Below are 15,069 nucleotides of genomic sequence, written 5' to 3'. Positions count from 1 at the left end.
TCACGTTTGCAATATGATTTGCGGTTTTCGTGTTTATAAGCGTAAAAAAAATATTTAGGTAGTAAGGTATTAAATACATGGCAACATCTAAAGTAGCTGATCAGACTCCGCCCCAAAGGATACCATTCTCAAGTAACAAACAGGGATATGTATCAAAAATTATTTGAATTTGGCGCCATCTAACCGGGCATCGGCTAAAGTTTGTGGCGCCATCGCTCAAAACGATGCCATTGATCTATTAAATGGCGCCACTTATGATATTTAACACATATCAATAAAAGAATAAGGATCAAAGGCAAATGGCGTTCTAAAAGTTTTAATCATGTGTCAAAAGATGACGGTAAATTTACTGAGGCTACAGTTTTCTTTGATCCACCTCTTTCAAATTCTCTTCTCTATCTATCTCTGTTTTTTATCTCTGATATGTAGGTAAAACAATTAGACTATAACGGATACTTTTATTTATTTATTTAATCTTTATTTCACAATACATGAAGGTACAAATGGCGGACTTAATGCCTTAAAACATTCTCTACCAGTCAACCAATGGGTTAAACCAGAAAGATTAAGTAGGTGCTGTGGTGTCTTTTAAAGTTAATAAATTTGTAAGCAAGACTATATTATGAATATATACTTTTGAATACGAACTGTAAAGATATATCCCAACTTAGGAAAGTATTCTATGGTGGCAGATACTTTAAGCGCGTTGTTTCATACGCTACTTTTGTTGATGACTGTACCTACTATACCGACATAATGTTACCTTAACTACTTAAATAATAGTTTATCTAAGATCTACCACTTCCGATAAGTAATGCTTATTCGGCTCCTCAAACAAGACAGAACTACCGCGTGAAGTGAAATAAAATGAATAAAAATTATAAAAACAATAACAGACACGTAGGATGCCTGCTTGAGAATTACATTGAAAAGGAAATCCTAGACGCCAATTGGCCATTATTTTTCTGCCAATCTGTGCTTCTCATGCCCCCATTTTGTGTAACCAACGGTTATGTAACGCCAGTTGACAAAAAGTATTATATAAAAATACTTCTTGGCGTTTGCTTACATATCGCAGCCAGAGTGTACTACTACATTTGTTTATACGAATTATTCCTGCAAATATCCATGAATCCGTTTGTTATCTTCATGGCAACGGCTAATTCTGCTACATACTGCATTGCAATAATCGTGATATACTTCGTTAATGTAATACAAAGTCATAATAATCTGCAAGTTATGTTGAAGTTACGCCAAGCGTTATTTACTATTAATTTGGAAAAACAAGAAATTTTAAAGGATCACAAAATCTGGAATTTTATTTACATCATAGGTCTTGTGTCGATCGAAGTCGTTGTTAGCATATGTCACTGTAGAATGGAACAACGTATGTCATTTATTTTCTCAAAAATTACCTTTTTAGTTTGTGATATTAATCTCGTCTGCCTTTACCGAACCGTTTCATTCGGAGCTAGTCTACTAGCGTCATGGAATCGCAAGATGATGATATATACGAACCAAATAGTAACTAAAAAAGAGATTGAATCGATGTTTAATGCATATATGCATATCATCGATGCATTGGGCCTCTGTAAAAAAATATATCAATTTACGGTATGTCGTTACAGATTATAATTATTTTTCATTTCTCATGTTCTGAAACTCTTTGTTGTTCTATAAAGTGTACCGAAAATGTAACGTTTCTGCTCTAGAGCATTTTACTTTCCAAATACGTTGTTTTTTTTTCATTTGTTTACGATAGCCAATTAGGTTTTAAATGCATTGTTGTACAATTTCCATTCTGATATTTAACTCCCCATCTTTGGATAAAACATAACGTTGTCATGATTTATTTTTTAGGTATTGTATCAGTTAATAGTTTTCTTTAACCACGCTTTGTATTATGTGGAGCTGGAGATTTCAAAATTAAATATTGAAAAGGATACACAGGTGAGTTTTATTTGATTATTTCTATTTTTATACCTATTTGACTACACCTGTAGATGGGTAAGGCCACGTCTAAAAATATAGATACGGAGGATAAAGTGCCAAAATACGTATACACCTTAATACATGGGCAATAAGATCGTGTATACATATCGTATTTTTGGGACATTGTTGGTATCGATATTTTCAGACGTGACTGTACTACATTGACCTACTACTGAAATGTAGTGACGTACATCACAGTGGGTAAGACGGTAGGTAATTAGGTATCACAGGATTGATGTGGTTACGAAATTCGGAATTATGAATTAATCTAAGTATATCTTTATTACTCGTATATTATGTACTTTTAAGCACGAACGGATCATTCTACGATATTGTATGGTATTTGTGTGGGCAACGAAAAATATCGTGCTTCTGGTCAGCCTGAGTGCGGCCTGCGAGCGGTTCTATAAAAACAAGCGAGCCGCCGAAATGGTCTGCGCGCAGGCTACAAACGATGTTTTAACGGATGTTGATGCAGGTACGATATGTTTACAGTTATTTATATATGTCGGCACTTCGGCAGCCGATCGTAAAGTTCCTGAGTAATGTTATGACGGTACATTAAATCAATAGATAAGTAGGATAGTCGATAGGTTCGTTAGGTTGCTTCAGATGCCCGCTTGCCCTGCGGACTGTCTATAAATAGAAGCCCCGCATGGAGGGGCTCCGTCGACTCAGGGAACGAGAAGATGATATTTACGATATGCTTAGGAGTTTCATGATCTGCCTGAATTTACGATCGGTCGCCGACTTATATTATTATCTAAGTACCTAATTTGGCACCAATAGATGGTGTTTATAAACTTTCTAATTTAATAGCTTAATTTACATAGGTATACCATCTCACCGAACTGGTTAGGTAGGTACATGTCCGAATTGTCCGATTCTTTCTCTATTTAGACAATTCGAATCCCGGTAAGAGCATTTATTTGTGTGATGAACACTAACATTTGTTCGAGTCATGGGTGTGTTCTATGCATATAAGTTATGTATTTATCTATATACGTATGCATATGTATATTATTATATAAAACGTTATTATTATTATATATATATCGTCGCCTAGTACAGTCAAGGTATTAAATATCGATACGGACAAAGTGACAAAAATATGTACACACTACCTTAATATATAGACAATAAGATCGTGTATACATACATCTGGCACTTTGTCCGTATCGATATTTAATACCTTGACTGTACCCATAGTAGCTTTGCTTAGTTTGGGGCTAGGTCGATCTATGAAAGATCAACAAAGAGAATTTGAAATAGAGGTGGATTGGCAAAGTAAATTTTGTAGGCACAGTAAATATACTGCCATCTTTGGACACATGATTAAAACTAGAACATGATTAGAACGCCATTTGACTTTGCTCCTTATTAGGCGGGTCCACACAGAGCGAGTGAGCGAGCACGTACGTGCGAGACAATTTCCTCACGCACAAACCAGCCAGTGTAGACGTGCCTCGGCCGAGGAAAACGCACGCGCCGCCTCGGCCGAGGCACGTCTACACTGGCCGGTTTGTGCGTGAGGAAATTGCCTCGCGCGTATGCTCGCTCTGTGTGGACCCGGCTATTATTGTACTGATATGTGTCAAAATTGTTAAATATCAAATAATTTCCCTGTAGTAGTTACCATCTACTAGATCTTAGGCCAAAGGTATGACGGCATCTTTGCGAGCGAAAGGATGTGACGTCACATATTTGACAATATTGTTTTCAACGAAATCAGCAATATTATTTTAATGTTTTTTTTTTTAAATACGAGTAATAATAAAAATTGTACGACTCAAAAACGATTAGTAAAAAATTAAACGAATAGATAAATATTTATCATTGCAAATACTAGTTATTTAGCTGTAAAGTGAATACAAAAAAAAAAAAAACAATTTTCGTTTACTGGTAAAGTTAAAGTGACATTCAAAGTTGATTAATCCCCGCTCCCCCTTGTCGCAAAATGTCACATTTTCTATTTGATTTTGTTATGTTAGTAGCTATTAATTGCAGTAATGTTATAGCGATTTTAAAGCACAAGTGCTGTTATGACAAATATACAATATAGACTTTTCTTCAAACCTATTATGTTCTCATTTTCGTGTTCATGAATGTAAAAATGACATAACAATAGAGGAGTAGGAAATAAATATTATTATTGTGTGTAAAATATCTATGGGTCTTAGTTGCCTGATAATAAATGATATTTGATGATCAGTTACAGAAACGCGAAGGATTTATAAGAACGTGGTACGCTACAACCGGGCTGTATTCACGCGGCTGTCCGTGTACAACGCTTTCGAGATTGACGCGACGACTCCGCTTCGAATCGTGCTCGCAGTCGGCACCTATACCGTGGTTTTGCTGCAATTTGCTCTGTAAATGACCTTTCAAGCTGTAAGTATTACACATATAGGGACATTTGCCAAGTCAGCTCATATTCAAGTGCGCGTGTACCGCGATATGAGCTGACTAGGCAGTGCCCGCGAGTCAGCTCATATCGCGGTACACGCGCACTTGAATATGAGCTGACTTGGCAAATGTCCCTATACACATAAAACATAGCTTTAATTAGTTAAACCTCGAAGGAGGTGGCGGGCACGATATTGGCGTCTTTCGGAAAGTTTGAAATCAGAACTCATCGTATTTATGGCATCGCAGATTGGCCTAATATTGCCATAGACCGAGAAGCGTGGAAGAAAGAGTGGGAGGCCTTTGCCCAGCAGCGGGATACGACAGGCTAGCAAATAAAAATAATGTTTAAACCGATTGCATAATAATATGTATGACGTTTATGGTGGAGCTCCCACGCTGCCGCTTACCAGGGTGTGTAGCCAACATGCCAATCGTTTATGCTCCGTAGCGAACGAAACACAACTGTCACTGTCGCACTAATATGGAAGAGTGATAGAGAGACACAAAGCGTTTCGTTGACGTAGCGCAAGCGTCACGTTGGCTAGGCACCCAGGTCACTTTACTTCAAAGTAATAGGATTTAATGTTGCATAATTTCTGATACCGTCATACAGCTTTTGTATTAAAGTGACAGATCGATTGGACAGATTCTTTTTTTTTTTTATATATTATAGGACAGTATTTAAATAGGTACATAGAAAACACCCATGACTCAGGAACATGATCCATGCTCATCACACGAATAAATGCCCTTACCAGGATTTGAACCCGGGACCATCAGCTTCGTAGGCAGGGTCACTACCCACTAGGCCAAACCGGTCGTCAAAATTAGTTATTTTCTCGATTGATCGATTGTGCCACATTATTATAATGAGGCGCAGGAATAGGTAGCTGCACCCAGGTAGTGTTGCTGCAAATCGCCGACACATATTTACATAATATACTATGTGTTAAGTCGAAATTTGATTAGCTATACGCACCTATACATGTATACCTATATGTACCTATGATGAGCCAACCCACCGCTCAGTGCCGGATTAACCATTAAGCAAAATAAGCACTTGCTTAGGGCACCACGTCTAGGGGGGCACCAAAATCGTAGGAAAAAAAAACGCGCAGGCTGCATCAGCATCGCAGTCGTAGTGTAGTACTTATGTACACGAAACTTTTTTATATGTGTGCAAGTACCCATCTAATAACGAAGGGTCGTAAGAGAGTGAGAACACGTAAGCACATCTCCAACCTTACGCGGAGGCCATCAAAGTTCATGGCCAAAAAATTTTACCGTCGGGCTTGTGGCCACCCGATTTTCTCGACGTAGATTACCGATTTTGTAGCGTATTTTGCTCTCTTACACACCAGATGTATCGGCCAGGCCGAGTGCTGCAGAGCCGCGATCCTGCGACCTAATTGTCAAAGTGTAATAAAGGGCCCTGCAAAGGCCGAAAAACAAAAGCATCTTATCAAGTTGCGCTTTCGAGTTAAGCCAAAGGCCGAGCAGTAGGATTACATAGGTTTGATTTCAAGCCACTCCTTTGCAGTTCGGCGTTAGGTCTTATGCGACGCCAGGCCTTCTACTTTATGCAAACTGCCTCACTTTTGCTTGGCCACGGATCCAAATCCATGCTGTCCTCTTTCGCAGCTGAGCTGCCTTGCTCACACCTCGCCATTGGTTGTATTATACGATAACGCGCCGCGATCCGAGGCTCCGGACCAGGGATCGGAAACCGGTATTTTTTGTATGGGAACGAAAACGGTATTTTTTCGTTCTTTGTTAATTACTTCATTTCTAATTAGGCAATCTAATAATACGAAGTCGTTATCTGAAAACACAACTGAGTCCTACATTTAGAGTATAAAATAAACCGAAATATATGGTTATTTCGATGTTTTTGCAAAAAACCGGTTCCGATCCCTGCTCCGGACGTCCAGCTATTCATACCTCGCCATTGGTCAAATTCAAGCCTTGTTTTCTTCCAGCTCGACCTTTGGCCTCATCCGTAAGCGCCGATCGAACGCTCCGCGCATTCAGCCTTAGAAGTTGCCTTTAAAAACACTGTTGGCCTAAATGGCCAATTAAATTAGATCCTAAAATAGCGTTTTGAGGAATTAATTCCCAGCAAGCTGGAAATTGTTTTAATACATTTATTTGATCCTAAATACGTGTAATGCGAGTTTGCTCTATCCCAGGAGGTGTGCAAACATTTTGGGATCCTTAGGAGATAATTTTTTCCTTTGGATTGCCAAACCACTCGATGTAGAAGGAACCCATTATCAATTACAATAGCACTTGGTGGATCAGACACTGTTAAGAAAGCGTTTTCGGATCATTAACATGATTTTTTAAAAAATAAAAAATGTCGACCTTTTTTTACAATTTACTACGAAGGTACTTACCTTAAATCAATCAATCAATATATTTTATTGTAAGAACATAGTTAAATTACATTTCGGATCCTCAGATATCAATTTTAATAATACTCGTAATTAGAACAGATTTTCCGTCGGCCGTACCGTTTTCGATTTAGGTACAAGCAAAAAAACTGAAAATAAGGAAACATTTATGCACACCTCCTGGAATGGAGCAAACTTGGATTACACGTATTTTTAAGTCGATAAAATCTAATTGTATTGGCCTAATTGTGACACATTATTATTAAAAAAAACGGGACTTCATTGCGTTTGATTAAGTTCTAAAATTACCTCCAACGTCAAAATAATGATGTCGACTTTACACAGTCTTCTCCGAGACCATGGGGACAACGCCGTCCTTGAAACGTCTAGTCAGAGGTTATTTTTTAACCGTACCCTATTAAGTCCCGTTTTCGTAAACAATAATTTGCTATTTAAGACATTTGTTGCCATTGGTACTGGTTCTGACAAGAACCAATGGCCAATGGCTAAGCCTCTACTGAAGCTCGGCCTCACATGAATGAGCTTCGCAGGAAAGCTCTAGAGGTTGCAAAACCCTGCGGAGAACGGCCTATGTCTTACGTCTTCGCATACACTTGGACAATGGTTGGCTTGGCCTCCGGACTTATGCAAAACACGGTCTTCGAATTTGCTTACACTTGACCTTACCTACTCTTGGAACAATACTGCTGCAATACTGTCAATTTCCGTGATAAAATGATGTGACGCATTGAAAATTCTATTCTCAGCAGTAATGCGGCAATAAACGTCACTCAATTTACCAATAAAATTCAATGTAATCTTGATGAGGGGGCACCATGGTCTAGAAATGCTTAGGGCACCAAAATGTCTTAATCCGGCACTGCCACCGCTGCATTTTTAGTTGCAATAAATAGTCATAAGCGTATGGACCTGTTTTAATTTCTTCTAACACCTTCACTCCAAAATGAACCTTAACGTCTAGAACATATGGTCCATCGACCACGGATATCATTTACGGTGACCTATTTCGCGGAGTGAATTTAATGTAATTTGGAGTTAAATATGGACAAATCAGTGCAAAAAAGTGGACAATATAGCGGATTATAAAGTGTTAAAGTGAATTAAAGTGAAAAGAACGATATAGATTGGTAACTTCGGGATTTACAACAAAATGTTTCTACAACCGTTATTGTTCGAACTAAATTGAACTGAGTGATTTGGCAGGTTTCAAGGGACAGTGGAATAGTGCATTTATACATATACAGCGGCAAAATAAGATAGCAGTGGACATTACGTACTTATATGAAGCGCGAACTTACCTACGTACTTATGCGCTTACCCTACACGGTAAAAAGTGAGTGCCGCGTTGGAACATTCTAGAACTTAGTGATTCGGTATTTAATTTGGTGATATTGTGGCAGTGAAATTACACAATGGAGCAAATAGAAAAACGTATATTACTTCAGAAAGATACTTATGAAAAGATAAAAAAGGCTTATAGCAACTACAAAAAGTCGCCTAAGGAAAGGATAACTATTGGATATGTACAAGGAAGAATGGATACTTTAGATACATATTGGAAGGAGTTTAAGACAGTTCACGAGGAGATACTCTTATCGATTTCAATAGAAGATAGACAATTACTTCCGTACTTCGCCGATGATATGTTCGACCAGTTTGAGGAGTTAGTTTATACATATAAAGGAGAGTTAAAGACGGCGTTATTGAAGCTTAGTTCTGAAATCGCACCTGTAAACACGTCCAACCAAATCACTGTGAGTAACACAAGTACATCCAATAGTGAAGTCCGTTTGCCTAGAATTTCCATACCGACTTTTAATGGGAATTATACAGAGTGGCAATCATTTCACGATCTTTTTGTGGCATTAATTCATAACAACTCGTCATTGGAAAACGTACAGAAATTACACTACCTGAAAAGTAGTCTGACGGGCGATGCTGAAGTATTATTACGGCAGTTCTCAATCACCGGAGAGAATTATACTGAGGCGTGGGCTATTCTGAAAAAGAGATATAATAACAAGAGATATATCGCGAATACCGTTTTTAAGAAGTTTTTTGGACAACGAGCGTTGTCTCAAGAATCGGCTTCTGCGATTAAGCAGCTGTTAGATACTACTGTTGAATGTATGAACGCGCTGAAGAATTTGGGTTTGCCTACCGATCAGTGGGGTGCAATCGTCACGTTTGTCGTCATATCTAAGTTAGATGTCAACAGTCATAAACAGTGGGAAGAGACAATTAGTGAAGATAGTTCTGATGATCTGCCTGGATTTGAAAGATTGAAGCAATTCTTGGAAACGCGGTTTCGCACACTAGAGATGGTAGAACCTGCAAGTAGAAGTTACAAACAACCACCGAGTATTAAACCGAAGTCATTTCATACAACGGCAAGCAACGATGATCTGCAATGCACCTTCTGCAAAGAAAAGCACTACATACATAATTGTAAGCAGTTTAGTAAGCTACCCATTGAAGAGAGATATAGCCACGTTCAAGGCAACAACTTGTGCTATAATTGTCTTATACCGAATCACACCGTGTTTAAATGCAAACAACGCACGACATGTCAAATCTGCAAGAGGAAACACCACTCCTTATTACATAGAGAGAAGGAGCAAATAAGTGAAGATAAACAGGTTACAACTGCAACGAAAGAGGATCCGCCTGCACACACAAACGAAGAAAAGTTTGTCACCAAGGTCACAGCGCATGTGGCAAGCGGAGAACATCCTGGTGAGAATATATGGTTAGCCACAGCACTGGTAGACGTCACATCGAGTTCAGGTCAGTCACACGTCTTCCGTGCTCTCATAGATCCAGGTTCAGAGGTGTCACTAGTAACATCAAGAGTCGTCGATTTATTAGGTTTAAAGAAAAACGAGATCAGCGGCGTCATGTTTGGTGTTGGTGAAGGTAATCGCACATCTCTTAAGCACTTAGTAGATTTACAGATTACGTCTAGATATGATACAAATTTCTCATTTAATGTAAACAATGCATATGTATTGAGGTCTATAACGCGTTGGTTGCCTGAAAGGGAAATTAGAGGCTATAATTGGCCACAGCTTAAGGATATACAACTGGCTGACCCCACCTTCAACGTACCAGGTAGGATAGATATTTTACTTAGTACGAAAATCTATGCAAAGATAATAGATAGTGGTTTGATTAGGGGGCCAGGTGACGTAATCGCGCAGCACACCCGTCTCGGGTGGATCTTGTCAGGTGATATTGAGGTAAATTCAAATAGGTCTCATAATGTCAGGAGCTTTCACATCACAAGACAGGTCGAGGAAGATAACAATCTACTAAGAAAATTCTGGGAATTGGAAACAGAACTTTACACAACCAAGAAAGCTTGGTCCAAGGAGGAAGAAAGTTGTGAAGAAGTCTACAAAAATACAACGGTAAGAGATGAAACAGGAAGATATGAAGTACATCTGCCTCTGAAACAAACTAAAGAAGAAACAATAAAGCTTTGCGGTGAAACAAAGCAGCAAGCAATCACTAGGTTCCAACAACTAGAAAGGAAGTTCCAGAGAAATGACAAATTGAAAGAAGAATATACAAAGGTCATCAATGAATATTTGAATTTAGGACATATGAAGAGGGCAGAGAAGGACGATGAAAAGGAAGCTATTTACCTACCCCACCACCCTGTAATTCGCGAGGACAAGGACACTACAAAGGTGCGGATAGTATACGATGCGTCTTCAAAGGGCTCCAACGGTCGATCCTTAAATGACAGCATGCTCGTAGGGCCTACCTTGCAGCCTGACCTACGCAGCCTCATCATTCGCTGGAGATGTCACAAAATCTGTGTGGTAGGCGATATAGTCAAGATGTATCGCCAAGTAAAAATGACAAACAACCATACCGATTTACAGCGGATAGTGTGGAGAGATGAAGCTACTGGCAACTTGGAAAGTTATCAGCTGTTAACCGTCACTTTTGGAACCGCTGCAGCACCTTGGTTAGCAGTACGAACCCTACTTCAACTCGCTGACGATGAATCTGAAAGGTATCCACGAGGTGCAGCAGTGGTTAAGGACTCCTTCTACATGGATGACTTGATGACTGGCCATGAAGACTTATCTGAAATGAAAGTAATATGTAACGAAGTTAATATGTTATTAAAGGCAGGTGGTTTTCACATGCAGAAATGGTCAAGCAACTCTGAGGAGTTGTTAAAGTTCTTACAAGAGGTCAGTGACAGTAAAGAAACAGTGAACACTCTGGAAATAAAGCTAGATAAAGTAATCAAGATACTTGGACTTACCTGGGACAGGAACGACGACACCTTTAAAATAACGGTGAACTTACCGGAACTCAGGAATCCTGTAACAAAAAGGATAGTTTTATCAGATGTGGCCAGTCTCTTCGATCCCTTAGGATGGCTGGCTCCAGTCGTCATAACAGCGAAGGTCATGATACAGAAATTATGGCTTTGCAACCATGGGTGGGATGAAGAACTGCCCGCTGAATTGGTCAATGAATGGGTTACTTACCGAGATGAGCTGAACGAACTGCAAATGATGGGAATCCCACGGTGGATGAGAATCACAGCAGACTGCAAGGATATTCAACTGCATGGGTTTGCTGATGCTTCATCTGTGGCCTACGCCGCAGTAGCTTATGTGAGAGTAGTAGATCAGAATGACGAAGTCCATGTCACAATGATAGCAGCCAAAACTAAAGTGGCGCCACTGAAGCAATTGAGTACCCCTAAATTAGAACTGTGCGGCGCAGTCCTACTTGCGAAATTATTGCATGAGCTCTCTAACTTACTAAAGATTCCGATGGCGAAGATATTTGCTTGGACAGACTCCATGGTAGTTCTAGCCTGGTTACAGTCACAGCCAGGTCGATGGCAAGTTTTTGTGGGCAACAGAGTCTCAGAAATCATACAAATAATCGACAATAACAGATGGCGACACGTTCAGTCAAGAGACAACCCTGCTGATCTTGCCTCTAGGGGAATCAGAGCAAGAGAGATAATAGATAATGAACTATGGTGGACTGGACCAGAGTGGCTGAAAGACAAAAACACCGAGTTCACTAGAGTTGACATTCTACCAACAAGTTTAGAAATGAAGAAGACGTTCCACATTAACCTAGGTGACACTCCTATCTGGGAAAGGTTTTCATCCTTGACAAAGTTAAAGAGAGTACTAGCTCACTGCAGAAGATTTATAAACTGGAAAAACAAAACAAGTCGAGAAGATTATTTGTCAGCGGCTGAACTGGAAGAAATAGAAAGAAGATGTATAAAATACTACCAATATTTGATATATGAAGATGAAATTAAGGATCTGAAAAGGAATGGTAAAATTAAGGCAAAGAGTTCTTTAATCACGCTGACCCCATACTTAGATGAACACGGTATATTGAGGGTCGGTGGCCGCCTCAACAACTCTTCTATAACAGAAGAAGCAAAACATCCTATCATCATTCCCAGTAAGCAACATATCACCAAACTGTTGATAAAAGAGGCACACGTCAGAACTTTCCACGGAGATATACTGGCTATGATGACATACATTCGAAGCAAATATTGGATTATTAGTCTAAAGGCAGCTGTCAGACAGATTACGCACGGTTGCAGGACATGTATTGTGGAAAAGGCTAAAACCCAACAGCAACTGATGGGTCAGTTGCCCGCTCCGAGGGTCACGCCTCACCGTGCGTTCCTTAACAGTGGAGTAGACTACGCAGGACCCGTGCAGCTGAGGACGTCAAAGGGTCGGGGTCACACGTCGACGAAGGGCTATATTTGTCTTTTCATCTGCATGTCCACCCGAGCAATACACTTGGAGGCTGTAACGGATCTCACAGCGCAAGCCTTCATTGCAGCTTTCCGTAGATTTGTTGCCAGAAGAGGCCGCTGCTTACATCTTTGGAGCGACAATGGGACTAATTTTGTAAAAGCCGACAAAGAGCTAAGAGACATGTTCGCAAAGAGCAACTCAAGTGTAGCTAAGGAAATAGCGGAATTATTAGCCAATGATGGCACAACCTGGCATTTTATTCCCCCAAAGGCTCCCAACTTTGGTGGACTTTGGGAAGCTGGAGTACGCTCAGTGAAAAGACATCTAAATCGTGTTAATGGCACCACAAAGTTGACATACGAAGAGATAGCGACTCAGCTGGCTCAAATTGAGGCTTGTTGTAATTCAAGGCCTTTGTCACATTTAGATGAAACGTTAGATACCTTAAATCCACTTACACCTGCCCATTTTCTGATCGGAGAACCGATAACTAGCGTTCCAGATACAAATTACGAAAATAGAAATGTTAACATGCTGACCAGATGGCAGCTTATACAAAAACAGACACAAGATTTTTGGCGAAGATGGAAAGCGGAATATTTAAACACCTTACAACAACGTTACAAGTGGCAGGACACAGTTAATCCGCCTACTGTTGGAGATATCGTGGTAATCAAAGAAGATGATATGCCGCCGGCAAAGTGGCTATTAGGAAAAATAATGGCCTTACATCCAGGACCTGATCAGCTGGTGCGAGTCGTTACGGTGCAGTGTAAAGGAAACAACCTTCTAAAAAGGCCTCTGTCAAAATTGGTACTCTTGCCAAAACACCCCGATAATTAATGGCAACAAAAAACGCGAGATTGGCAGGAGTCCATGAGCTGCAGTGTTCGCTTACCATTACATAGATAGTACGCTTGTATGACACCATCGTGATCTACAAACCTGAGTCCAAAAGGGTGGGCGGTCAGCCTTTAAAATACTTACATCCAATTACAGTTTAACGTAAATACCTATTTTTTAGGTAGCATCCCAATCAGACTTAGGTATAGTCGCGAATACCTAAGTAACTAAGGTTAAACGTTCATTACATAGCCGCTTTCCCGTTGCGTATCTCAATACATGTGCATAATTACCTATAAACGTAACTTGTAATCATTGAGATGATTTAAGTGGTTATTTAACAAATAAACCACTCGTTATTATTTCGTCAACATCAAACATCATTCAAAAGACTTTATTATGTTAGAATAAGAATTATACTCGAGTGTATTCATTAGATTGTTTGTGAAAAATAAGATGTAACGAGTTTCCATGTTCGTACTTAATCATAAACATTATTTACTAAAAGGTTTGTTTAGCTAACATTAAGTTTTGTATTTAGTAACTAAAACAATCCATACAGTCCATTACAATTGAATCGTGTTAACCGTGTTAGCAAACAAAATGTTATTTTCTAAGATAAAATGAATTTATAGTCGTAAGTACGCAAAAAATGTTATATATTACATGCCCTATGTCAGATCGCTTTTAATATTTGTGATATATTTGCTTATATTATTTTGTTAAATTGCTCAGTTTACATTATTTAGACGCGAAATGAACTAATTAGGAAACATTTACTATTGAAATTATACTTTAATTTTATGAATCTAAGGTTCAAAGCAGTTCATTCATGGTTGATAACATATGTTCATACACCTCTTAAATGTAAACGAGCATTTGGGTGATGGGATTTGTTTACTTCTTTTACATTATTAATTAGTTAGCACACATTTTGTGGGTACGTAGCTTGACTAGTTATGTAGTACGTAATTAGCACCAAGCTAACTTGTTCGTGATATAATAATATTTTCTACGGCCCGACCATAGATCGATATTGTGTTTCCAATGAATAAAATGTACCTACATTTTGTTAGATTAGATAATTACCGCCGATACAGTAGTTTAAATTGTATTGAGTAAGGAACTATAGTTTTTATGACTATTTGGTTTCATAGTTTGCATGTCGACTGTTAGTTGTTAACTTAATCGACTAGATTTTTATGCCCTATGTTTTTTCGGTTAAAGTTTACAATGTACTAGTGTTATTATGCGGGTTTAGGTCAACGAATATTTTCTTACTCATTCTAGAGCTTGGTTTAAAAACTGTTGTTTTTGGTGGGCGATATGTTAAGTCGAAATTTGATTAGCTATACGCACCTATACATGTATACCTATATGTACCTATGATGAGCCAACCCACCGCTGCATTTTTAGTTGCAATAAATAGTCATAAGCGTATGGACCTGTTTTAATTTCTTCTAACACCTTCACTCCAAAATGAACCTTAACGTCTAGAACACTATGTGTAGACATATTAATTAGGTCGCCTTTTGGGAAATAGGTATACAGATACAGCCACAACAAGCTGTTGTTTAGAATAAAAGTAGATAAGTATATTTTAATAGGTATCTATTAGGCCTGCAGAGTAGTAACGTATT

At 38.9% G+C, this 15,069-nt stretch overlaps 1 protein-coding gene across 1 annotated transcript; it reads left to right on the top strand.

Annotated features, from left to right (window-relative positions):
• The first annotated feature begins 8,227 nt into the window (after positions 1-8,227).
• Positions 8,228-13,429, top strand: LOC133515518 (uncharacterized). The gene has a single exon (XM_061848064.1). It carries the CDS (start codon positions 8,228-8,230, stop codon positions 13,427-13,429), a length of 5,202 nt encoding a protein of 1,733 aa, XP_061704048.1.
• Positions 13,430-15,069: the final 1,640 nt, after the last annotated feature.

Source organism: Cydia pomonella, chromosome 2 (assembly GCF_033807575.1).
Source record: "Cydia pomonella isolate Wapato2018A chromosome 2, ilCydPomo1, whole genome shotgun sequence".
NCBI classification, from domain to species: domain Eukaryota; kingdom Metazoa; phylum Arthropoda; class Insecta; order Lepidoptera; family Tortricidae; genus Cydia; species Cydia pomonella.
Note: the sequence above shows the minus strand (reverse complement) of the source record. Positions and strands in the feature narration are given on the sequence as shown.

Bases quoted from the DNA above. Each gene is read 5' to 3' on its own strand.
- LOC133515518 (XM_061848064.1), top strand. From the start codon at position 8,228: ATGGAGCAAATAGAAAAACGTATATTACTTCAGAAAGATACTTATGAA.